The following is a 25,934-nucleotide window of genomic DNA, read 5'->3' on the forward strand; positions in this document are numbered from 1 at the left end:
TTTAGGTAATCTTAAGATTATAAATTTATGTTAAGTATAATGATTAAATATAATAGTTTAGCAATTAAATAAATGCTTTACATACTAATTTAGGTGGTGTACATTATTGGTGCACTAAGGGAAATATACCCCTGTACGCTCTGATTTGAGCCCTGCGAATCTCCCCTCTCCTAGAAATCATGACGTTGCTCGGAAGATGCGCCAGTCAACATTGGTCGGCTGTCACAGCCACAATCACATTGATTCTGGCCTTCTGTCACGATATAAGACCAGGGGTATCATGTAGAGTGTGGCGTCACATTATAGTACAGTGGTCTAAAACGCGGCACCTTCCCTTGACAATTGGTGACGAAGTCTAACGAACAATTGAAAATGGCGGAGCTCGACAGCGCTGCTCATGACCCAGTGCAGACCGGCAACGCGCTGCTCGAAGCAGAGACCGGGGCAGGAAGCGATGCTACCCATGTGCACTACTACTACCGACCATTCACCCAAAAGAGACGTATCAGAGTCTCGCAAGCCCTCCTGGAGAGCAGAACAACTACACGTGAATGTTCTCGCTTGTCTTCGCCGCCCTGGCCCATTCTGCGATGAAGACGGAGCTGGACACCGAACTCGGGCTGGAGGACCGGAACAAGACATCTGACTAACCAACAGGCCAGTCAAACCAGAAGCCGACCATAAACGATCCCAGCCCGTGAACGGAGTTGTAGACCGGGCCACTTGTTGGTTGGTATGATGAACAAGATTCCGGTCTGGCCCGAGTCCTTTCGCTGTACTTGTACAGCCTCACAGCTCGTCATGCACGTAGTTTGGCTTGAACAGGTACGAGTTCTTAGGGAACTCCAAAGCCTCGGCAAAGGCCGCGCCGTGGTACTGTCTCAGCCCGATCGGCCCGCCAACCGCCTCGGCCGAGAACCCAGTTCCACCGACACCCTCGCCCAACATGTACTCGAACCCCACGTTCTTGGCGGTCACTGTGAAGCTCCACTGCTTCCGCCTCTTTGGGGACACCATGACCAGCTCCAGCCCGGTCATCTTGTCCTTGAGGTTGCCCGTCACCTTGCCGCCGTACGTCTTCTCCAGGACCGCGTAGTCCTCGGTGTCGGACGGGGAGTCGTGGGTCGCCGAGAAGACGTGCTCCCCGTCCTCCCACATCGCCACGGACGGCCGGTACAGCGTCTTGTCGACGGCCGAGCCGTAGCTGACGTGCGTCAGGGCGTACGGGCCGGCCATGATGCGCAGCGCCGTGAAGGTCCTCAGGCACGTGAACCAGCTGAAGGCCGTCCACAGCCTCTCGTGGCCGCCGAGGCCCGTGAGCCGGTACGGCTCGCCCTGGATGTCGGCCTCGAGGGTCACCCTGCCCACGGGGATCGGCTCGACCCAGCGGAAGTAGGGCACGACCTCGGTCGTGGCCTTCTCCTGCGGGAAGACGGAGCCGTCCGGGTACCGCGGGCCCGTGACCGACTGGATCAGCGCGGTGCCCTTGAGGTCGTCCGTGTCAAAGGTGATGCGCGCCGTGCTCATGTCCTTGGACACCTCGAACGTGTAGCTGTAGTCCTCGGTCTTCCACGTCCCGCGCGTGTGCCCCGGGCACGACTCGACGATCGAGTCGGTCGGGTAGTCGACCCGCACGAAGCGCGTCCCGTTGGGGTAGGCGAACTCGGCCGAGAGCCGCAGGTTGCCCGTGCCGAGGATCGCGTAGTTTGGGTCGCGGTAGAAGCCGATGCAGAACATGGTCAGGCCGTCGTCGGACACGCCGTCGAACTCCCACTGCTCGCCGCCGGTCGAGTTGAGCGGCAGCATCTTGGGCGCCTCGGGGTCGTCGAGAGGGCTGGTGGAGAAGAAGACGCGCTTCTTCCGGTCCTTCTCCATCTCATAGGTCGTCAGGTGGCTGACGGTGCAGCCGTCGCCATCCGTCACGGGATGCTGCGACGCGTCGCCTGAGTTGGCAGCATTGGCGCTTTCCAGGCATTGTGCCTGTGTGAGGAGGCAGGTGAGGGCCAATAGCAAGGAACGACGATGCATGTTGAGGCTGCTGTTGCCGTAGGTATGAGATACAGTAGAAACGAAACTCCTTCGTTGAGCGACGAACGTGTCACCAGATTGCTCCTGTGCAGATGCTACAACACCACTGGGAATCAATGTCCCAGCAAACGAAGAGAATGTGGATATAGAGATGTCATGGTCACGGGACCTTGGGGGGGATTTTCGGACAAGCCGAGGCGCCACGGTGATCCAGGGGGGATGGTATCCGTTGTCAGCTCCGATATGCAATGCACCAAAAATGGCCGGGTTGCGCCGGTGCGTGGTTTTGTGGGCACTCCGGATTGGAGACGGCTTACTCTCTGGCGCACATCAGTGCGGAATTTGGGTTCGAGCATAGGAACACAGGCGAAGGTCTCCTTGTGCTTGGTGAGCCAGCTTCAACCTGCCCATCCACCCATCTGCTGCAAGCTCGATGCGCATGATGTCGTCCAAGGCGCCCAAGATACCCCCCTCACACACGGCCATCATCCAGCATGAAGGCGGAACCACCAAGATCACCACGGGCCTGCCACTTCCGGTGCTGGCCCCTGGGCAGGTCCTCGTCAAGACCGCAGCAGTCGCCCTGAATCCGTGCGACTTCAAGATGCCGCAAAGGTTCCAGAGCCCTGGCACCTACGCCGGATGCGACTTCGCCGGAACGGTCGTGGCCCTGAGCGACGAGGTGGCCGCCAACGGGCTGCTCAAGATGGGCGACCGCGTATTCGCCGCCGTGATTGGCAACAATCCCCACGACAAGGACTCCGGGGCCTATGGGGAATATCTCAAGGCGACTGCTGTGTTCTCCTGGAAAATCCCGGACTGGATGTCCTTCGAAGAGGCAGCGGGTCTGAGCGGCACCTGCATTGCGACCGCATGCATGTCTCTATTCCGGTCTCTGCAGCTTCCTGGGACTTTCGAAGAGCCTGCGGCGAAACCGCTAGACGTCCTGATCTGGGGTGGTGCCACGTCGGTCGGGACCATGATGATTCAGATGGCGAAGCTGTGAGTGCTTTCTTTGACTCTCCCGATACACCCACTCTCGAAAGTCGTCATGACAATATTGACATGAAATGCTTCGGCGGGCAGTATGGGGCACCGAGTCATCTCAACCTCGTCGCCGAAGAATTTCGACCTTGTCAGGTCATACGGGGCAGACGCCGTCTTCGACTACCACTCGCCTACGTGCGCTGCCGACATCAAACAAGCCACACGAAACAACCTGCGATTCGTTGTGGACCCGTTCTCCCAGGTGAGGACGATGGCCCTCTGCGATGAGTCCATGGGCCGGGCTGGAGGGCGATACGTGGCTTTGGAATCGTATCAGGAGAGTTCGGACCGCAAGTCCAAGCTGATCAAGAGAGAACTCATCATGGGGCAGGCGATTACTGGAAGGGCGATCAAGCTGACAGATGGCTATGGGAAACCAGATGACCCCGAACTGGGCGTCTGGGGAATTGAGTGCTACAAAAGCATCCAGCGGCTGGTCAACGAGCGCAAGCTAAGGCCGCACCCTCTCAAGATCCTAGATGGGGGGTTTGAGGATGTTCTGAATGGCCTGGAAATGCTGAAGAGAAAGGAATTATCGGGTGAGAAGATAGTCGTAACGTTAAAGTAAGATATCGAGCAACAAATACGACTTCACTAAAACTCTTGGCCCCGGCGGAACAGCTGTTAGATGAGACGATCTGTAGATTTCTTTGTGCATCAAAACCACTAAATACGCATGACAGTGTGCTGGGGGGCCACTGTTGGCCAAGTCGTCGTCATTGCTATCATCACCGCCGCCACAGCCCAGGATGCGCACATGATTTTGGCAGCGAATGCGGTGCTCGAAAGCCTCAGAAACTAAGTCCGGTCCCGGGGAGCCTCACATCGCATCCAAGCTTCGGTCCATACGGCCATGCCGTTTTGCCACGGGAGAATCCACGTGAGTAGGCAGTCAAGGCCCCGGATTACATCCAGGCTGACATCAGTCAGCAGTCCGGACGCAGGCACTATTGTCGCTGCGGCCACCGGATCCTTTCGGGTTCTCCGACAGCCTTTCGGTGTTGCACACTCTTATTATTGCTTCATCCCTGTACTGGACTACAAGTAATACTATCCTCCTATGTAGTCATCCGCTTTGTCTCACTCTTCGATTTCTCGGAATTTTTTATTTTGTGCCCGGATCGAAACGTGCCTCGTGAAGCTTCAATTTCAAGGGAGAAAATCTGTTGAATAGATAGTCATGAAGCACGCGTCGGGAAAGCCGCAGGGCCAGGGACAGGGAGCCCAGGAGCCGATTGCCATTGTTGGCAGTGGCTGCCGCTTCCCTGGTAGCTCCACCTCGCCTTCCAAGCTCTGGGAGCTTCTGAAGGAGCCGAGAGACATTGCCAAGGAGATCACAGAAGACAGATTGTAAGTGGTTCTCGAGCCGGGGATGAGCAATTTCTGATGTGCCCATGCCACGAGGTTCCTGCTGACTCGTTTCGACCAGCAACGTTGATCGGTACTACCACCCGGACAACAAACATCATGGAACAAGCAACGTCCGCCACTCGTATCTCCTGGAGGAGGATTTCAAGTCATTCGATGCAGCCTTCTTCGGGGTGAAACCCGTCGAGGCTCTGGCTATGGATCCTCAACAGCGGCTGCTTCTCGAGACCGTCTACGAGAGCCTCGAGACTGCGGGCATTGCCATCCATCACCTCAAAGGGTCCCAGACCGGCGTCTTCGTCGGGAACATGGGATGCGACTATTCGGAGCTCGTGGGACAGGACCTCGACTCCTTCCCGCTGTACTTTGCACCCGGGACGGCGAGAAGCATCCTGTCCAACCGGGTCTCCTACTTCTTCGACTGGCACGGCCCGTCCGTCACAGTCGACACGGCATGTTCCTCGAGTCTCGTCGCGGTGCACCAAGCCGTGCAGAGCCTGCGCCTGGGCGAGGTGCCTGTCGCTGTGGCCTGTGGCACGAATCTGCTGCTCAGTCCGTCCCAGTATATCGCTGAGAGCAAACTCAAAATGCTCGGGCCAACCGGGCGATGCCAAATGTGGGATGAATCTGCAGACGGATACGCAAGAGGCGAGGGGTTTGCCTCGGTGGTGTTGAAGACACTCAGCGCCGCGCTGAGAGACGGCGATAATATCGAGTGTCTGATTAGGGAGACCGGGTGCAATCAGGACGGGCGAACAAAGGGTGGGTGTGTTTTTTTTTTTTTTCTTCTCCTTTTCTTCTTCTTGCGTTCCCCGAGGTATTGATAGAGACGATGAGTCCTCGTCACTGACAATTGTTCTTTTAGGCATCACCATGCCCAGCCCTCTGGCACAGGCAGATTTGATCCGGGAGACGTACAGACGAGCCGGCCTGGACCTAAGTAAGGCCAGTGACCGGCCCCAATATTTCGAGGCCCACGGGACCGGCACGCCAGCCGGTGACCCAGTAGAGGCCGAAGCCATCAGCACGGCATTTTTCGGCCCAGCGAGCGGCTTTCGGCGGGGGGAGCGGGATCCGAAACTCTACGTCGGCTCTGTCAAGACCGTCATCGGGCATACCGAGGGCACAGCCGGGCTGGCGGCCCTCCTCAAGGCGTCGTTGGCCATGAAAGCTCGTCGCATTCCGCCAAATCTCCATCTCAACCGGCTGAACCCGGCCATAGAGCCCTTCTACGGAGATCTCGAGGTCCCAACCACACTCAAGGAATGGCCACAACTCGAGCCGGGCCGCCCCCTCCGGGCCAGCGTCAACAGCTTCGGGTTTGGCGGCGCTAATGCTCACGCGATTCTCGAGAGCTACGAACCACCTGTTCCGAAGCCCCCATAAGGCATCCCCAGCGGCAGCAGCATGCGCACCCGTGTTTTCCCCGTTCACCTTCTCCGCCAACACCGAGAGCTCCCTCTCAAAGACGCTGTCACACTATAGGGCCCATCTCGAGCTGAACCCCGACACAGACCTCCGCGACCTGGCTTTCACCCTCAACAACCACCGTTCGGTGCTGGACAAGCGCACCTTTGTATCGGCAGTCGATCTTGACTCCCTCAAGGAGAAGTTGCAGTCACGTAGCAAGGAAGATGTGGTCAGTTCGAGAGATGGCGGCGGCGGCGGTGCTGCAAGGCCCGCTGGTTCTCGAAGTCGCATCCTGGGCGTCTTCACCGGCCAGGGCGCGCAGTGGCCACGGATGGGGGCTGACCTCATCCTGAGCTCACCGGCTGCCAGGGCCATCTTGGAGGATCTCGAAGACAGTCTTGGGGGTCTGCCCGATGAGGACCGGCCCACATGGTCACTGATCGGGGAGCTGCTCAAACCTGCGGAGTCGTCTCGCATCCATGAAGCCCACATCTCCCAGACGCTCTACACCGCCGTCCAGATCATGCTGGTCCAGCTCCTGCGCGCCGCCGGCGTGTTCTTTAGTACCGTGGTCGGGCACAGCTCCGGAGAGGTCCCGGCTGCCTATACGGCAGGGTACCTCTCCGCGCGGGACGCTATCCGCGTCTCGTACTACCGTGGCCTGAATACGCACTGGGCCAAGGGCCCCGGGGGCCAAGATGGGGGCATGATGGCCGTGGGCACATCATTCGAAGACGCAAAGGAGCTCACCGAGCTCGACAACTTTGCGGGGCGGCTGGGGGTCGGTGCGAGCAACTCCAGCTCCAGCGTGACCTTGTCTGGGGACCTGGATGCACTGCAAGAGGCAAAAGAGGTCCTGGATGCAGAGGGCAAGTTTACCAGGATGCTCAAGGTCGACAAGGCATACCACTCTCACCACATGCTACCCTGCATCGATCCCTATGTGCGATCGCTGCAGGACTGCGGCGTGGTCGCCCACACGCCGCGCGACAGTTCCTGCCCCTGGATCTCCAGCGTGTACGTCAGGGACATGAGTACCGTGACCGAAGACCGGGTGCAGGACAGGTACTGGAGCACCAACATGACCAGGCCGGTCATGTTCTCGCAGGCACTGTCGTATGCCCTGGGCGGGGAGGAGCCCTTCGACTACATTGTAGAAGTCGGCCCCCACCCTGCGCTCAAAGGCCCCGCCGGCCAGACCGTGCAGGAGGTGCTGGGGCAGAAGCTCCCGTACACCGGATGTCTGCGCAGGGGGGAGAACAGCGTCGAGGCATTTGCCGACTGCCTGGGCCATATCTGGTCTACCCTCGGCCCTTCGGCCGTCGATTTCGCAGGCTACGAGTCCTTCCTGTCCGGGGCCGCCGAGCAGCGACTGCTGTCCGGCCTGCCGTCGTATGGATGGGACCATGACCGCAGCCACCATTTCAAGTCTCGTCTCTCCAAGGCAATCCTGACGGACAGCACGCCGACGAATGAGCTGCTCGGCATCAGGGGGACGGACAATAGCACTTCTCAGGTGCGGTGGCGCAACAGCCTTCACTCGGCCGAACTTCCCTGGCTGCTGCAGCACCACGCACAGGGCCAGACGGTCTTCCCCGGAATGGGTTATGTTTCCACCGCCCTGGAGGCCGTCAACCAGCTCTTTGGCGGTGATTCGATCACCACGGTCGAGATCCGAAACCTCGTCATCGGGCACGCCCTGGTCATCGAGGAAAACGTGGGGGCCGAGACCGTCTTCTCCGTGACGGCCATCACGCGGACGGCCGACAAGATCACCGCCCACTTTGCCTTCCTCAGCCACCAGGGAAACGATCCAACCAAGTTGATCGAGAACGCCTCGGGCGAGCTTCACGTCATGCTTGGCCGGGCCTCGGAGGACGCCCTCCCGGGCAAGCTCGAGACCGACAGCCAGCTGAAGGATCTGGACGAAGAACGCTTCTACTCGTCAATCGCGAGCCTCGGGTATGGATACACCGGCCCGTTCAAGGCCCTCACGAGCCTGCAGCGCCGGATGGGAGCCGCGACCGGTCTCCTGACCATTCCACAGCAGACTGCATTCTTCGACAAGATGCTCGTCCACCCGGCAGCCCTGGACGCCACGGTACAGTCCATCCTGGCGGCCTACTGTTTCCCCGGGGACACGCGCCTCCAGGGCATCCACCTGCCCACGGGCGTTGACTGCATCCGGTTCAACTTCGCACACTGCGTCGAGCAGCTGAACCCCGGGGCTCAGCTGCCCTTCTGGGCATCGGTCGCACTGACCGACGAGGACGACGCGCAAGACGTCGGTGGCGATGTCGACCTGTACTCCCAGTGTGGCCGGTTCACCTTGATCCAACTGCAGGGCCTCCACACCAAGCCGCTCTCGCCGGTGTCTGCCGCAAAAGACATCCACCTGTTCTCCGAGGTGGTGTGGAAGCCCGAGGCCCCCGCCGGGGCCAACCTTGAGCTCCACGGCGAGCGGCTGGCCATCGAGAGCGAGATGTTCGACGCAATGGAGCGCGTTGCTTACTTCTACATGCGGACCCTGAGGAATGAGCTGCCACCGGGCCACTCACGTCGTGACCTGGCCCAGCACCATGTGCGCTTCCTCGAGTGGGCAGACCACGTGCAGGACCGTGTTGCGGGCGGGAGCCTGCGCCATATCCACAAGGACTGGGAAGGCGACACGGTCGACGACATCCGCCGACTCGTCGCGAGGTTCCCCGACAACATCGACCTGCAGCTCATGTATGCCGTCGGTGAGAATTTCCCGCGCGTCTTCAGAGGCGAGATCAACGCCCTTGAGCCCATGGTCCAGGACAACATGCTCAACAGGTTCTACGTGGACGCCATGGGCATGTCCCAGTACACCGAGGATCTCGCACGCATGGTGGCACACCTGACGCACCGGTACCCGCACATGAAGATCCTCGAGGTCGGGGCAGGGACGGGCGGGGCCACCAAGGTCATGCTGCGGAGGCTCGACAACGCCTTTGCCTCGTACACCTACACCGACATATCGAGTGGGTTCTTCGGGGAGGCGCGCGAGGTCTTCCAGGCCTACGAGTCCAGGATGGTCTTCAAGACCCTGGACATCGAAAAGGACGTCGTCGAGCAGGGCTACGAGGAGCACTCGTTCGACGTCGTCGTCGCGAACCTGGTCGTGCACGCGACGCGGAACCTCGAGGCCACCCTGGCGCAGCTGCGCCGCCTGGTCAAGCCCGGCGGGTACCTGCTCCTCCTCGAGATCACCAACAACGACCCGCTGCGGTTCGGCTTCATCTTCGGCAGCCTGCCCGGTTGGTGGCTTGGCTGCGACGACGACGACGACGATGACGGAGGGCGCGTCTACTCGCCGTGCGTCGGCGTGCGACGGTGGGACGAGGTCATGCGGAAGACGGGCTTCTCGGGCGTGGACACCCTCACGCCACACCACGCGCTTGGCCCGCTGTCGGTGATCCTCACCCAGGCCGTTGATGACCGCGTCGGCTTCCTGCGACAGCCTCTCACCACGTCACCCTCGGCCTTGTCCGTGGACGCGGGACACCTGACCATCGTGGGCGGCGCGCCACCGCTGACCGAGGCGCTGCAGCAGCTCATGCAGCCGCACTACAAGCAGATCTCTGTCGTCTCAAGTATCGAGCTGGTCCCGTCCCAAGACCTTCCCATCATGGGGACCGTGTTGTCGCTGGTCGAGCTCGACAGCCCGCTGTTCTGCGACGTAACCTCTCAAAAGCTGGCTGGCTTCAAGCAGATTTACCAGCAGTCCAAAAACGTATACTGGATTACGTGCGGCGCCTCTGGCCAGAACCCCTACGCCAACATGGTCATGGGCGTCGGAAGGACCATCGTGCTTGAGATGAAGCACGTCCGGCTCGGCTTCCTCGACTTCACGCGGGCCGGAGACGCGGATGCCCAGAAGCTAGGAGAGAAGCTGCTGCAGTTTGAGGCCTCGGGCGTCTGGGACCAACAGGAAGGGCCGCCCGCCCTGACCTGGTACCAAGAGCCGGAGCTCAGGTTCGAGGAGGGGCAGTTCCTCGTCCCTCGCATCCGGCTGAGCAAGGACCGCAACGCTCGCTACAACGCGAAGAGGCGGTTCCTCGCGCAAGACGTGGACCCACGGGTCCACCCCGTGGGCTTGACGCCTCGGGGGCAGTCCCTGGCCCTGCAGGAGACCTTTGGTCCTGTCTGTGCTGAGACCCGCCCCGACGTTGTGTCTATCACCGTCGGCTACGCCATGCTCCAGTCGGTAAGGCTGCCGTCCTCGGACTACCTGTTCCTGGTCCTCGGCACCGATAACACCACTGGAAAACCCGTGTTTGCGTTCGCAGACTCACACAGGTCGGTCGTCGAGGTCGACAGACACTGGACGTTGCCATGCACCATGCCCCTGGACCAGGGCAAGCAGGCGCTGGTATCGATGTACGAACAGGTCATGGCTCAGACGGCAGTAGATGGTCTCGGACACGGCGATTCTATTGTGGTCCTGGATGCAACACCATCAATGGCCGAGGCGCTGGCCAGACGATGCGCGGAGAAGGGCAGCCGTGTAACGTTGTTGACGACGAAGGCTGAGCGCCAGAGCCGTGAAACAATATACGTCCACCCCCTGGCTCCAACGAGGCGCGTGGAGGAGGTCCTGCCCCCCAAGGTATCCCGTCTCCTCGACATGTCCGACCATACGGGCGGCAGCGCGGATGCGGTCCGGCTGGTGGCCAAGTGTGTCCCGTCCAAGTGTCAGCATGAGAGCCTCGGCTCGTTGACCGATATCTCGGCGCGCGTCACCACGCCGACGTTCGTCGGCCTGGATTGTGCCGTACCTGATGTTCTACGAGCCTGTTGGGCCCATGCCAGATCTGGTGGGGGCTCTTCAGAACCCCCGATGATTGCCTTGGTGACGCCGATGGACGTGGCGGAAGGGAAGCCCGTGCCACCTGGCCCCTGCCTGGTTGACTGGGCTTCTGCTTCCAAGTGCGCTGTCCGCATCCAGCCAGCGGACTCGGTGGTCCGCTTCAAGCAGGACAAGACGTACTGGCTGGTCGGCCTCACCGGCGGGCTCGGGCTGTCCCTCTGTCGGTGGATGGTGGAACGGGGCGCCAGATATGTGGTGATGACGAGTCGAAACCCAAGTATCGACCAGAAATGGCTACAGAGCGTAGAGGCTCTCGGAGCCAAGGTCAAGATATTCCCCAAGTGAGTCGTTCCAGGTGCCCTCGGCAATTGAACCTGCCCCGGTAAAAGTCGTCTCTCCGTACTGACCACCCGTCCAGCGATGTTACCAAGAGAGAAGCGGTGAACTCAGCTTTCAAGACCATCACGGCCACAATGCCCCCAATAGCTGGAGTTGCGCAAGGCGCCATGGTCCTCCAGGACACCATGTTCGCTGACACGACACTTGAGACCGTGGACACCATCCTCGGGCCCAAGGTGCAGGGAAGCATCTACCTCGACGAGATCTTCCACGACACGCCGCTGGACTGGTTCGTCTTCCTGTCCTCCATCGCGTGCACGTCTGGGAACCCGGGGCAGAGCATATACGCCGGCTCCAACATGTTCATGAACTCCCTGGCCGCCCAGCGCCGCGGCCGCGGGGTCGCCGGCTCGTCCGTGGAGATCGGCGCCATCATGGGCAACGGCTCCGTCACGGACAAGCTCAGCTTCGAGCACCAGAAGTACCTGTTCTCGGTGGGCAACATGTGGATGAGCGAGCAGGACTTCCTCACCATGTTTGCCGAGGCGGTCCTCGCCAGCCCGCCGGACTCGCAGCACTCGGTCACGACCGCGACGGGGCTGCGTCTTCACTACAGCGACGAGAGCCCGGACATAACCTGGTTCAGCAACCCCAGGTTCCAGCACCTTGTCCTCGAGACCGGAAAGGGTGCCTCGACGGGCTCGAGCACCTCGAAGCAGGGCCTGGCGATCAAGGTGCGGCTGCAGGAGGCCAAGACCACGGAGGAGACACACGCCGTGCTAAAGGGTAAGCTTTCCGTTCAGTGTTTCGAAAGCCGCTTGGCTGTGTGTGTGTCACCTTGCTAACCCGTTGAACAAGATGCGTTCATTGCCAAGCTACAATCTTCCCTACAGGCGGAAGGAGACGCTGAGTTGCTGGGCGTCTCCCTTGAGGCGCTCGGGATGGACTCCCTCGTTGCCGTGGATCTGAGGTCCTGGTTCCTGAAGGAACTTGCCATCGACGTGCCTGTCCTCAAGATCCTGAACGGCGGTACCGCCGGGGAGCTGCTCGAGTTTATCCAAGAAACCGTGGTCGCGTCTCTCGGGTCGAACCCATCCGAGGGCGAGGCCGACGTCAAGGCCGACGTCAAGGCCGACGTCGAAGCCCCCGCGACCGTGGTCGTGCCCGCCGCAACGGAGACGAATGTGCCGGCCAGCGCCGAGCAGCTCGAGACCCAGACGGCGGACGCCAGCACCGCGTCGTCGAGGAGCGGCGCTCTGTCCACCACCGACGCGGAGAAGGACACCTCCTCCGAGGACGACCCCGTCTCCGAGACGTCCCTCTCCGCATCCCAGGAGCCCCTCAAGCTCGGCCTGCAGCGGGTGGCCCCCATATCCTTTGGCCAGTCGCGGTTCTGGTTCCTGAGGTCGTACGTGGAGGACCCGCTCGCCTTCAACATCACGTCGCTCATGCGGATCCGCGGGCCACTGCGCGTCGACGACTTCGCAGCGGCGCTGGAGAAGGTCTGCCAGCAGCACGAGGCCCTGCGCACGTCCTTTGCCGTCGAGGGTCACCTCCCGGTGCAGAAGGTCTGGAGCCAGCCGGCCTTCCAGCTGGAGAGGAGGACCATCTCTGACGAGGCCGAGGTCAGCAAGGCCCACGAGATGATGAAGAACAATGTGTACGACCTCGGGGCCGGCAAGACCATGAGGATGCAGCTCCTGTCCAAATCATCGACAGAACATGTCCTCGTTCTCGGATACCACCATATCAACATGGACGGCATCAGTTTCGAGGTGCTCTTCCGGGACCTGGAGAAGGCGTACAATGGCGAGCCGTTCAACACGTCCGTCATGCAGTATCCCGACTTCTCACTGAGGGAGGCCAAGCAGTACAGGTCCGGCCAGTGGAAGCCAGAGCTTGATTACTGGCGTGGCCAGTTCCGCACGCTGCCTGAGCCGCTGCCCCTGCTGCCCCTATCGAAACAGACATCCCGGCCGAGAAGGATTACCTATGCAACACTCACGGTCAGGCGCAGGGTCAGCGCGGAGCAATCAGCCGCGATCAAGGAAACCTGCCGCAGGTTCAAAGCCACGTCCTTCCACTTCTACCTGGCCGTCTTCAAGGCGGTCCTCGCTCGGTACAGCGGCCAAGAGGACTTCTGCATCGGCATCGCGGATGCGAACAGGAAGGAGAGCGACGTGATGGATGCCATAGGCCTCTACCTAAACCTCCTCCCTCTCCGCGTTGGGGGATCCCCCACCCAGACCTTTGGCGAGGCCCTCAGGGAGATGCGGCAGAAGTCTCAGGAGGCCTTTGCTAACTCCAAGGTGCCCTTCGACATCCTGCTCAACGAGCTGAACGTCCCCCGCTCGTCGGAGCACGCGCCTCTCTTCCAGGCGTTCCTGAACTACCGCCTGGGCATCGCCGAGGAGCGGCCCTTCTGCGGCTGCCGCGGCACTGGCGAGCTCGTCGCCGGCGGGCAGATCGGCTACGACATCAGCATGGACATCGTCGAGAACCCCGGCGGGGACTCCCAGGTCATGCTGGCCGTGCAGGAGGACCTGTATGACCTCGATGCCGCCAGCGCGCTGCTCGACAACTACTTCAACCTCCTCGATGCCTTCGCCAAGAACGCGGCCGCACAGATCAGCCGCCCCGCGATGCACGACGCCGCGGCCGTGGACAGGGCTCTCACGCTGGGACATGGCCCCCTGCATGACTTCGCCTGGCCCGAGACACTCGCCCATCGCATTGAGGAGATGACGGCCAAACACCCGGGCCAGGTCGCTCTCAAGGACGGGCAGGGGTGCAAACTCACCTACGCCGAGATGGCAAGGCGCGTCGACGCCATCGCCGCCCGGCTCGAGAAGACGAAGTCGACGGCGACGTGGTTGGTGTGATGCAGGCCTCTTCCGTGGACTTCATCTGCTCCATCCTTGCCATTTGGAAGACGGGTGCCATCTACGTGGCGCTCGACCCGCGCCTAAGCACCACGGAGCGTCTGGCCCAGATTGTCAGCGAGTGCAAGCCAGCCTGCATCCTGATCGACAACAGCACGAGCGCCGTCTTCGGCGAACTCGGGTCTGCCGGCGTCCCTATTGACGTTTCCGAGTCCTTGGGCTCGACGTCAACGGCATCGCACAACAAGAACACGTCGCCAACCATCAAGGCCAGAGCCGAGAGGCCAGCCGCCGTCTTGTACACGAGCGGGTCGACCGGGAGGCCCAAGGGCGTCTGCCTCAGCCACGCATCGCTGCGGAACAACATCGAGATCGCGACGCAGCGGTTCGGCTTCCGGGAGGGCACCGACGTCATGCTGCAGCAGGCGGCCTTCAGCTTCGACATGTCCATGTCGCAGGCGCTGCTCGCGCTCGCCAACGGCGGCACGCTGGTCGTCGCGCCGAGCCACCTGCGCGGCGACGCGCTCGGCCTCGCCCGGCTGATCGCGGACGAGGGCGTGACCATCACCCAGGCGACCCCGACCGAGTACATGGCCTGGATGCGCTCCGGCGGCGGGTACCTCAGCGGCTCCGCGTGGAGGGTCGCCGGGTGCGGCGGCGAGCCCATGGCGAGGCCGCTCCTGAGGGCGTTCCGGTCGGTCGGGCGGCCGGGGCTCCGCCTCTTCAACGTGTACGGCCCCGCCGAGACCAGCTTCACGTCGCACACCCGCGAGGTTGCGTACCACAGCCCCGACGGGGAGGGCGCCGACGTCTCCCTGGCGACGTGGCCCAACTACTCGGTCTACATCGTCGACCGGGAACTCAAGCCCGTGCCCGTGGGGGTCTCGGGGGAGATATGCATCGGCGGCGGGGGCGTCGGGCTCGGGTACTTCAGGGACGAGGCCCGCACGTCCGAGGCCTTCCTCCACGACAGCCACGCCTCAGCAGAGTTCCAGGCTCGAGGCTGGAGGACGATGCACAGGACCGGAGACCGCGGGCGGCTGGCATCTGACGGAGCCCTTGTCGTGGAAGGCCGGATTGTGGGCGACACCCAGATCAAGCTCAGGGGCATCCGGATGCATCTCCAGGAGATCGAGGCCGCCATCGTCCGGGCCGGGGGCGAGAGGATCACCGACGTGGCAGTCTCGGTCCGCCAGGACAGCGAGTCCAGCCCTCAGTACCTCGTCGCCCACGTGGTAATCGACAACGACCCGTCTGCGGGTGCCGGCGGTGGTGAGGACGAGGCGAGCTTCCTGGCCCAGGTTGCCAGCCGTCTGCCGCTTGCCCAGCACATGAAGCCTTCTGTGCTGGTGCCAGTCGCCAGACTCCCGCTCAACAGCTCCAACAAGCTGGACCGCCGTGCGGTGCAGGCCCTGCCCATCAGGACGGCCAACGGGGAGCGAGAAAACCAAGCGGGCCCGGCGGCCGTGACGGCGCTGCAGGCTGAGGTCCGGGAGCTCTGGAAGGAGGTTATCCCCGCCGACGTCAGCAGCAACTACTCCGTAGGGCCCGACACGGACTTCTTCCACGTGGGCGGGACGTCGCTGCTCCTCGTCAACCTCCAGGGCCTGCTCGAGAAGAAGTACGCAAAGGCGCCCGCCCTGCACAAGATGTTCGAGTTCAGCACCCTCGCCGGCATGGCCAGCCTCTTCGCGGATGACACCTCGGGCCAGACACCGTCCCCGCCCGTCGTCATCGACTGGGAGGAAGAGACCGCCCTCCCGCCCCTATCGCCACCACAATCACTCCCCCCAGCAGCGGCGGCGGCACCACCACCCCCGGCCTCGCCGCCCCGCACCGTCGTGCTCACGGGTGCCACGGGCTTCCTGGGCCAGCACCTCGTGCGCGCGCTCCTCCGCCAGCCGGGCATTTCCCGCATCCACTGCATCGCGACGCGGCCCCGCCGGGCAGGGGCAAAGCCCCTCCCGGCCGTGCTGACCTCGGACCCGCGCGTCGTCCTGCACGCGGGCGACCTCGGCGCCGACGACGGCGGGCTCCTGGGCCTGGCCCCCCAGCTCGCCGCGGCCATCTTCGCCGAGGCCGACGCCGTCGTCCACAACGGCGCCGACGTCTCCTTCCTCAAGACGTACGCGACCCTGCGCCGCACCAACGTCGGCAGCACGCGCGCCCTGGCCGCGCTGGCGGCGCCCCGCGGCATACCCGTGCACTTCGTCAGCAGCGCGAGCGTCGCGCAGCTGGCGGCGGGCGTCGGCGGGGGCGGGGGCGGGGAGGAAGGGGAGGGGGAGCCGTCGTTCGGCGAGGTCAGCGCGGCGGCGTGGCCCCCCGCGTCCGACGCCCGCGACCTCGCGACCGGCGGGTACACGGCGGCCAAGTGGGCGGCGGAGCGGGTCCTCGAGCGGGCGGCCGAGTGCTGGGGGCTCCCCGTCACGGTGCACCGGCCCAGCAGCATCGTCGGCGAGGGCGCGGGCGACCTGGACCTGATGCAGAACCTGTTCCGGTTCGTCGAGGAGATGGAGGCGATGCCCGAGTCGCGCGCCTGGAGGGGCTACGTCGACTTCGTGTCGGTGGAGAACGTGGCCCAGGACATTGTGGCGGCGGCGATGGGGGGTTCGGCTGCCGCGGGTGGTGGTGGTGGTGGTGGTCGGGACGGAGGGGCAAAGGTCCGGTACCTGTACGAGTCGGGCGACATTGTGTATCCGCTGGCTGTCATGAAGGAGTTGCAGGGCAGCGGCGGGGGCGCACCGCTGCCGGTGAGGACGGTGCCGCTCGCCGAGTGGGTCGAGGAGGCCGTCAAGAAGGGGCTGGACCCCATGTTGGCCGAGTACCTGGTCAGTGCCGACCAGAACGGCTCGCCGGTGGCGTTCCCCAAGCTCGTCAAGGGGGGAAGGGCCTGAGGTCATCGCTGCTGCCATCTGATGACCGGCTCCAATGCGCCACAAGGCGGTGCCTAAGTACTCAGTACTAAGTAAATAGACTATAGACTATTCGTATTCTTTGAGTTCGTCTACTAAGCTGGAACGACAATGATTATCCTAGTGGGACCAGAGAAAATGTAGGTTGTAGGCAATTACAGTCAAATTCGCTATGCAAGGCTTTAGACAGTGACTATTCAAACTGCTTCTGTAAACCAGAGTTGTGTCAGAAGCTGCTAATTTGCCCCATAAGTCTTAGTGTCAGGCCGTGCCCATTCGTGCTGGTGCTGCTGACAAGCTGTCAAGCTTGACACCAGGTGTACTAAGTACCTAGGTAAATAGTAATTATTTGAAAATTGATATCGTCCTGCTCTTGAAGATTTACGACTACAGGCTGGGCATGGACGAGGTTGACTTATCTGTTCCCCGTTCTCTGTTGTCTATCTTCTGTCTCCTGAAAAAAATGGCTAAGCTACGTGGTTGTCCCATAGTGTCGGATTTGGAACTTTAAGAAAATTATTAAATTCTCTCTTTTTTGGGGGATACCGAGCTATAATTATGCCACCTGCTACTTGTATCCTTGCCCTACCCTCACACAATTTTGAGCATTATATACTAATGAAACTAATTATATATTGGCTAAGACCGCGGACGTCAGATCTTGCTCCCCGTTGGATGGGCGCCCGGCACGCCCCTGCTCGGTTCTTCCTGCCGCTGGCTCCAAGATATTGGCTACAAGGCCACGTTGAGGTCTCGTCCATGTGCATGGCTTCGATTAGACCCAAGACTATTCTCGAGGTCCCAGATGGGATGTTCCGGGGGTCCCTGCCCGGCGGCTAAGCACGATACGCTTGCCACGGTTGGCTCTCTCTCTGATTGGGCGCACCACGCGGTAGACTCACCTCTTGCAAGTGATATTTTGGTATGTACAGGAGAAGGCCTATAAAGTAGTAGAGCGCCGGATCGGTTCCCTGGTGTAGAAAGAGCGCGGACGTGACAGCGGCGGCGAAGCTCTGGAAGAGACACAGATACATACTTACGGGTGCTCCTAGGGGCCATTCTAACATCCACAGAGCGATGCTGAGAGATAGGTTGAGGGCCTGAGGATACGGCACTGGTCGCACGAGCTGATTCAACCGGTCTGTCCAGATATCGAAGAAGACCTTGGGGCTGAGGAAGCCTATCATGGAGGCGAGGAACTGATCTGTTCTCTTAGTCAGTGCCAGCTCCTTATTCTATCATCAAGGCAGTAGGTCCTGCATCCTGCAGCTGAGAGAACGACTAGCCTAGCCAGGTCGATGAGCTCGCCCATACCTAGGTGGCTTTAAGTTTGCTGTTGGTAGCTGGCCAGTCTCCCTTTTGAGGTGGGAGCCGTGGTCTTATCAATGGTTATGCATAACTCCTATTTTAGATAATCCAGCAAAAGCATACACCCTCAACGAGAATCCGAAGGTTATGCCATGAACTTCCTAGTAGCTACTCCCTCAGGAGGAGAGCCGGTTTGATCGTTTGGTAGAAGAGAGAGAACATAGATCTGTTATTTTTGGATGTTGTTGGGCGTCACGGGTCGTGCCGCTGACCGGAGCCCCAGTTCGGCAGTGTTTCGAATAGCAACGAATGCCAACAGACATCTTGGTGGGTGCTCCGGATACTAAGTGGCCGGCCGACTTCACCAGGAAGGTGGTCTCAAACAAATCTAGTCAGATTAGGCGTGTATGACTGATGCCAGTTCACTTGCATTGAGGCATGCTGGTGACAGAAAATGCAGCATTGAGCGAGGCAGATGGGTACTTCTACCACCAACCGGCTTGCCAATAGCGGCACGGACTGAACCTTACATTCAGTCGGGTTGGAACTGCTAATCCTTGCAGAATGCATCTGGAGGGGAAAGAGTGGGACGGGCTTGAGGCCTGTCCATGTAAGTGGTCTCGTTTTTAATCTGTATACATATGCTTCTTAAGCAGTATGCATGCAGTCCCTTCATACAGTGGTAATCGCTTAGATACCCAGCTTTTTTTTTTTTTTTTTTTTTTTCAAAAGAAAATACAATGCTGATAACAATAGGTTTCAAACATGATTATCTAGGGCTTATAGCCCAGAAAACAGAGACAGCCTTGTGACAGCTGCATAGACAAGGCCAACGATGACCGCTTCTAGCGGTGCCATAAACTAGAACCGTTGACACAAGCAGCCCAAGACTAATATTCAGGCAATCAGTCATACGGCGAAGCCTAAATAGTATCGACGCCATCCCTCCATAAATGAATCCTGCAAATGTAGTCCCAGCCGAAAACTGTCCATGTAAAGGGGCTACACAAGCCCACTTTGGTTTCACATTGCCGCTGCGAATCTACCTCGATACCTTTCTCGTCACTTGTTTCTATACCACAACACCTCGCATCCACTGAAGCCCTTATTCCTTCCTTCCTCTAAGTATATAACATCACACCATGTCAGCCAGCGATTCAGCCGATATGAAGGACGCCACCATAGGCTTCGATTGGGTCCTAAGCCAAGATAAAATCCGGGATGGACAACACGGTCCCGTCTTTTTGGCCCTTAGAGCTGATACGGGGGAGCTCATCACAGCGGATAAATGGGACCTGGAAGGGCCTGGAGATTCATCTCTACGAGAGAGTATTGTGTCACATCTGGGAAAGAAGCAGATGAGCCCAAGTCAGCCTAATATCGTCTCGTACTTGGGATATCAGCTCAAGGAAGGACACATCTTCGTGCTTAGAGAGCACCTGGCCGCCGGCACCCTACAAGACTTTATTCAGAAGCACAGTGTTATCCCGCAGCCTCTCATCCGTGGCATTCTTCGCCAGGTTCTGCTTGGCCTTAAGCAGCTACAAGGGCAGGGATTCGCTGTGGTTTTCCTGGACGCGGGGAACATAATGATGGACAACAAAGCCCGTATCAAAATTGAGGCGCCAATTCTCGACATGACTATCACCGGACACCCACTACCATCTGCTGTCTTGACAGTTCCTGAAATCTTACTGAGCCAGGGAAACATGCGGAAGACGGACGTGTGGCTGTTTGGGATTGTGGCAGCCCAACTGGTATCAGGTGATTGCAGCCTTTCAGCCGCCATCGATATCGCCACGCGAATCCAACAAGCCGACGGATCAGCATGGGAGGTTCCGATCCCTCCAAATGTGAAGAGGAGCGAGCTTGACAAGCAGGCATCAGATCCCATACGTAAATGCTTCACCTCGTGAGTTCTTAATACTATATGGCCAAGCTATTTGTCTGTCTGTCTAATGATTCACACATTATTCACATAGAATTATCGACGAACGGCCAGGCATCTCCGATCTGCTTGGGCACCCCTTGCTGAACCGAGCCAAGTGATCAGTAGTGAACTGCATCTCAAAGGAGCAAGAAGCAATAGATATTTGGTGTAAACTCGCTTTTGGCATGCAACGGGTCTAGCCAACTCTGGATGGCTGTGTTTTTTCCAAGAAGTAGTCAACAAGGTAGAATGTCTTCCCCATATGAACACCACTGCTACATCCTACCTATTTCGGTCCTTCTTCTCTTTGAGCTAGGCGAGTCTGGTCACGTAGGCCACTAATCTGGTCCAAAATTAAGTGACTACTGGCCTTCAGGAGAAGTCCGCGGGTCTCTGGTGCCTAGATAGGGGGTGGTCCTTCAGTCCCACCTTTGACCATACTCTATGTCTCGAGTGTGGGCTCTATTTTCCCAGGGACCACCCAAGCTTTCAAAACTTAGCATACAAGCAGATCTCCAGGATCTTCAAAGTTGGGTCTTGGGGATAAAATCTGTTGCACAGAGTTCATGGGATCACAGCCTGTCTGTTGATGAACGGGCCTGCCATTAAGCCAAGGCGTAACGTCTCAGACCAGTGGCCCGGTGAGTGGACTCATCACCACCTGCAGTCCAAATGAAAGGGGAGATTGGACATTCTGCTCAAACTCGTGTCAGTTTTAAAGTACACATGGGGTCCTTATCTTGGCTTCCGGTCAAGACCACTATCAGCATTCAACTCGGTCGTCAAAACATTCAAATCAGTCTTCACAACGTCCAAACCAGCTCATAAAATACCAGCATCGTCGTCCTTCGGATCGAGTCTTATTGGGTATGAGCAAACTTGAGTAACAGCAGATGATGCGTGGCGAATGTTAATAATGACTCACGAGAGCATCCACACAACCGGCCCTGCCGGGACCGGAGCGAGGGTTGACTTCGGAGGGAATGGAATAAGTCCCAGTGCTAACGAGGGACCCACAGCCCGAGTTGCTGGTCCCGAATTGACGGCGCAGGCTCCCGTCCAAATGTTTTCACCAGTGACTGCCAGGGCGAGAGCGAAAACAGGGCGGAAAATACCCTGCTGCTGCTGCTGAGCCACACGCTCCCGGACACGCCCAAGGATCAGGGATTCTTTGCATCAACTCTGTGTTCTAATTCCATGACTCTTACACGCATTACGAAAAGAGCTGTTTGGTAGTATCGGGTTCTACCAAGCCGTCACAATTGCAAGACTTGACATTACGCATAATGAAGGATCTTGGGAGGTTCTTGGGAAGCGGTACGTTTTGGCCAAAAGACGTTCTCTTGGCTTCGTAACGCAACCAACAACGTGCCCTGATATACAGATGTTTCTGTGTGCGAGTACCTGAACCATTGAAGAAAAGCTAACTTGCACCACTCGCACACCAGAGGACCGGAACGCTTTATCCTATGCGACTTTCGAAGCTCACCCACATACTGGTTGAGGGAAAGGCTCAATACTCTGAAGTGGAAGACAAAAGACGACTCCACCGTAAAGTAAAGTCTCATGAGTGATGATCTCGCCAGCTTGACATAGTTCGAAACCTCTTGTGCCGAATGCTCATAACCAGTTAATGGCATACGTTTGGAGACTGAACACCACCAAATGACGTCTCAAATGGTTCTGAGAACGCTAAAAACGGAATGTCTAGTATAAGATATCAACATATAATTATCCCATGAGATGTTGCTCATATTCTAGTCCGTAACTAATGCCCGGAACAAAATCTCCCGCCCAGCCCACACACACGGCGTGCCTGTCAGAGAAGCAACCTACGTACGTAGGTAATGAGCCCATCTCTCAGGTTCTCACCTTGAAACACACATGAATCCGCTTCTCAATACCCTCGACGAGATCTCCATGGGCCCGAACGAAACATGCCGCGTGACAAAATAGTGCAGTTTGACGTGGCGCTACAAAAGAGCACATTGCACAGCGTCAAGGGTGGTCGGAATGTGCAAGGCCCCGCGGGAACTCCGCCATGTCCGGGGTAATTCTGTGCGACGCTCGCCGTTCGGAACTTAACGAGCCTCGATGACGCTGCTCGAGAAAAGGCCAACTTAGGTGGCAGCTGAGTGGTTCACCGCCACGAGCGAGCGAGGAGAGGCACCGAGGATCGTGCATCTGATGCGACATCAGCGTGCTCCAGAATTTCCATCAAAAGCCCGGAGAACACCACATGGCGACGGAAGCACGATAAAGAGATGTCTCTCTTATATATTGTATTCTGAGACCACGCCTGCACACCACCATGCAGACCCCTCGTGGCCGAGCAGCAGTTGGCCGGCATTAGCCCCAGCCAAGCAGCGGCCAGCACCAAGGAACGCCGTCGTACCAGCGCCAGTGCAGTAAGACAAATAAGAAAGACAAAGAAACGTCTGGCTCACCCGACCCAGCGGCATTGTGGCCCCGGGTTCGGACGCAGGCGCCATCCAGCCTCCGGCCTCGCGTCTGACATCTGACGTCCACTGCGCTGCTGCTCCTCCTCCCCCAAGCCACAGTCCCGCTGACTTGGGTTTCGACCCGGAGGCATGCCGATCAAACAAAGGCGTAAGCACAGAGGCGGGCAAATGGAAAGACAACACGTTCCTGAGGGAAGGACGCCACATCTCCTTTCCTTGGCCCCTTCTGACCACCCTCGGGGACCTTCAAAACCAACACCTTGAACACACACCCCACCCAACCAGCTTTTCTCCCCGTGACTACGCCGTCATGCACGGCGTGCCTGGCCCTGGCCTAGACCTTGACATTAACCCGGAACCGAGTCGAGCCCGAATTGGGTGCATTTAACTAGATGTTGGGGGCCGGAAGTGCCCAACAATAACCGATGATCCGACATGACGGCTCCAGCGATCGCAGCAGGGCTAGGTACTACTAGCTTTGGGTACTGAGGGGCCCTACTGCAGGAGACTGCAGGAGGGGGCAGGTCAGGCGCTCAAAATGTCTTGCATATCTCTGGACGGTCTCCGCACGTTGTCAGATGCAGCTAACAACAACACCAACAGACAGTGGGTGAGTGCGTGAATGACAAGAGAGCGAAATAAGCGCGAGAGATTGCCCGCCCGCTCGCCCGCTCGCCCGCATAACCGGCCGCCGTCCTCCCAGGAATCACTCCCAGCAGAGGACCACAAGGTCAGCGGCTTGCGTGGCAAAGGCCAAAAGAGCGGTGAATATTTGCACGTCCCAGAAGAACAGACCAAATCCACTGCGGGATATGCGACGGAGGCGGGAATTAGACTAATGGTGCGGCACTTGTACCAGACCGGACTACTGCTTGGGCTCGGCAAGCTCCAGCCAGCTCAGAGGGAGAGCCGGGCCGAGCCAGGATGAGCCCGGAGGAGGGGGCTAGGGAATCAATGCAAGGGTCTAGAGCTTGACCTCTTGCAGCTCAGAAGGCTGAAATGTTTGCAGAGATCGATCTCTAGTGCAGAAACGTGGACCACAAGAAAAAGGAAGAGGTGGCTCCAGCCGCCATGGCGCGACAGCGACGCTGGGCACTGCTGCGTGTAGATGGCCGGGCCCGGCTTAGCCCATACGTCGGCAACCTGGGATGCGCATGCCACTCGGCGTGACGAATCTCGTCACCGCGACTAGGCGCCACCCGCAGCGTGTGTGACTGGCCAGAGGTTGAATACCCATGGCCAATAGAGGCGCCTGTCATTTGAACTCGGTCCCAGGCTGCTGGAGCCCAGCCGGCCAGGGCCAGGGTCAGGAGCTGGAACTGGGGCCTGGGGCCTGGGGCCTGGCCCTTATGGTAGACCTTTAGGCGTCGGAGAAGCTCGACCCTCAAACGATTCGACGTCCAGATCCGTGGAGTGCAGCCTGATTCTCGATGTGGGTTGCGCCTGAAGGCCGCGATATCAGACGCAGCGCGCAATGGGGAGGCTGACGTCTTCGGACATGACAAAATCGTGCGAATATGGTGGGATTGGGCTCGAGGCTGAGACGTAATACATATCTGCCGCGCCTCGCGGTCGCTGTCACAGCGTTGGAGGTGAAAAGCCTCCTCGGAGGAACAGGGTTTGAGTCCTGACTGAGACCGGGGATGGTAAACATAGGAGAGTTGAAGTTTCTCTTGCATGGGAAAATATGCTGGCAGGCCACCGCGTCACATTGGATAAGATTCGTGCAAAGACCGCGCCCAAGCTACGGCACCGGAACTCACGGAAGGCTAAACTCCGGAGTTGAGCTGACCACAAGACGCACTGCGTTCCTCGGGTGGCACATTCTGGTGATAACACAGTTTTCCGGTTGCTTTACAGGCCTGTGACTGTCTTGCTGGGTCTCATGAGTGCTGCTCGAGGCATATTGTGCCTAGCCAGCTCGGCCCGAGCAGAGGATGCTGGTTGTCTGGTTGGGAACCCTTTTGCTTCAGAGCCAGATTGGTTGGCGTCGCCCACGAGAAACGCAAGCAATGCCGCTTGTTCAACTATGGAAGCTGCAGGTCCAGTGATTTAAGGTTGCACACGAACCTGCCGAGAGTGAGAAGGTTTGCAGCGGTGGTTGTTCTTGAAGGAAGAAAGTGGACGTCCACAGGTCGTGACACGACCATGACCATGACAAAGCTCTTTGCTGTCCCAACTTGGGATTCGCCGAGTCGCTAGGAGCACAGCACTGGCCGTATGGAATGGAAAAGACCTCAGGTGCCTCCAAAGGGCGGTGCAGCGTGGTCAGTATCTGGCATCATCTCTCTCTAGGTCAGCCGGGTGATGAGGACAAAATCAGATCGCAGCCTGCCACAAGCTGAGGATGCACAGGCATCTTGAGGTCACCATTTGCCACTCGCAGACCGGGCAAGCCACAAGCGGACGTTGGTGTAGGGCTATGCTAAAGGATGCCCATCGAGTGCAACTCATAGGCCGCCCGTGAAGCGGGTTTGAGATATGCGCCGTACTAGCCTCTGGAGATGTAGTCTGGCAGAGCACAGCGAGTGGGCCAATTAGGTAATGACCCAAGGCTAGACAGTGCAATTGTGTGCCTGAAAGAGACCGTCGCCGAGCTAGACAAAGGAGGTGTTGGGTGAAAACGGAGCCGAATCCTCGGCACCGGAAGGAAGTCATCGGCTAGATACTGGGGGCGTCGAGTTTCAGGTCGCAGGAAAAGAAAAGTAGACAAAAGTACCTCTAGATAGTCCACAGCACGGGGCGACTGGCGGTGGACGAGCCCTGGCGAAGTCATCCAAAGCCGGGAGGACGGGGCGTGGGCCCAAAATCGGAACAGCGGCGGTCTCCTGGGGTCAAACTCAGGAACGGCATCGGCAGTCGAGGCCTGGATCTGAGGACGTAACCATCCAATCTATGTTGTCAGGCCAGCTAGGTTTCTGGGCGCCCCGGCGGTCACACGCCAGGAAGATGGTGAATTCAGCCGGGCCCCAATCGTCCTGCATGATGCAAGGCACAGGCCCTACCAAGAAACTCTGATGTTGGGGTTCTGTGGGCAGAGAGAGTGTGTGTGGGTGTGGAGGGTGACATTGTGTGGGTCGAGATAGAGGTCAGGCGACTGACTGGTTGGGTAGTGCCCACTTGTCGCATTGTCTTCGTCTTGACTCTTGAGGGCGTTGTGGATGTCAATTGGCGCAAGCTGCTGGGCCGCGGTTCGACTGTATGTACACTACACACCGCGTACCGGTCAGTAGCACGGCATCGGATTTGCTGGAGAGTGGCCAGGGCCGTGCTGTGTCCATGCTGTGTGTAAGCAAGTGGCAGGCAGATGACTGACTGCCCACGTCGTACCGTAGGATCGGGACTGTTGGAAGCTGAGTCGCATCTCATGCTATGGTGGCGGATTGACCGTTCGGCCAGGGCTCGGTACGAAGA

At 59.1% G+C, this 25,934-nt stretch overlaps 6 protein-coding genes across 6 annotated transcripts; 5 read left to right on the forward strand and 1 right to left on the reverse strand.

The window, feature by feature from the left end:
- Positions 1-372: 372 nt before the first annotated feature.
- Positions 373-701, forward strand: INS49_005355 (uncharacterized protein; the record flags this gene model as incomplete). The annotated part of the gene is made up of 2 exons (XM_043166136.1): positions 373-547; positions 658-701. 2 exons carry the CDS (start codon positions 373-375, stop codon positions 699-701), a joined length of 219 nt encoding a protein of 72 aa, XP_043017168.1.
- An 88-nt stretch (positions 702-789) lies between these two features.
- INS49_005356 (uncharacterized protein) lies at positions 790-2,028 on the reverse strand (the record flags this gene model as incomplete). The annotated part of the gene is made up of 1 exon (XM_043166137.1): positions 790-2,028. One exon carries the CDS (start codon positions 2,026-2,028, stop codon positions 790-792), a length of 1,239 nt encoding a protein of 412 aa, XP_043017169.1.
- A 442-nt stretch (positions 2,029-2,470) lies between these two features.
- On the forward strand, positions 2,471-3,877 carry INS49_005357 (uncharacterized protein; the record flags this gene model as incomplete). Its single annotated transcript, XM_043166138.1, has 3 exons — positions 2,471-3,030; positions 3,115-3,614; positions 3,759-3,877. 3 exons carry the CDS (start codon positions 2,471-2,473, stop codon positions 3,875-3,877), a joined length of 1,179 nt encoding a protein of 392 aa, XP_043017170.1.
- A 378-nt stretch (positions 3,878-4,255) lies between these two features.
- Positions 4,256-16,802, forward strand: INS49_005358 (uncharacterized protein; the record flags this gene model as incomplete). The annotated part of the gene is made up of 7 exons (XM_043166139.1): positions 4,256-4,425; positions 4,505-5,205; positions 5,309-5,811; positions 5,912-11,028; positions 11,106-11,812; positions 11,885-13,904; positions 13,997-16,802. The coding sequence occupies 7 exons, from the start codon at positions 4,256-4,258 to the stop codon at positions 16,800-16,802; spliced, it is 12,024 nt and encodes a 4,007-aa protein (XP_043017171.1).
- A 2,468-nt stretch (positions 16,803-19,270) lies between these two features.
- On the forward strand, positions 19,271-20,044 carry INS49_005359 (uncharacterized protein; the record flags this gene model as incomplete). Its single annotated transcript, XM_043166140.1, has 1 exon — positions 19,271-20,044. One exon carries the CDS (start codon positions 19,271-19,273, stop codon positions 20,042-20,044), a length of 774 nt encoding a protein of 257 aa, XP_043017172.1.
- Positions 20,045-23,058: 3,014 nt separating this feature from the next.
- INS49_005360 (uncharacterized protein) lies at positions 23,059-23,448 on the forward strand (the record flags this gene model as incomplete). The annotated part of the gene is made up of 2 exons (XM_043166141.1): positions 23,059-23,130; positions 23,224-23,448. 2 exons carry the CDS (start codon positions 23,059-23,061, stop codon positions 23,446-23,448), a joined length of 297 nt encoding a protein of 98 aa, XP_043017173.1.
- Between the last annotated feature and the right edge of the window lie 2,486 nt (positions 23,449-25,934).

Source organism: Diaporthe citri (assembly GCF_014595645.1).
Source record: "Diaporthe citri strain NFHF-8-4 chromosome Unknown scaffold_17, whole genome shotgun sequence".
Taxonomy (NCBI): domain Eukaryota; kingdom Fungi; phylum Ascomycota; class Sordariomycetes; order Diaporthales; family Diaporthaceae; genus Diaporthe; species Diaporthe citri.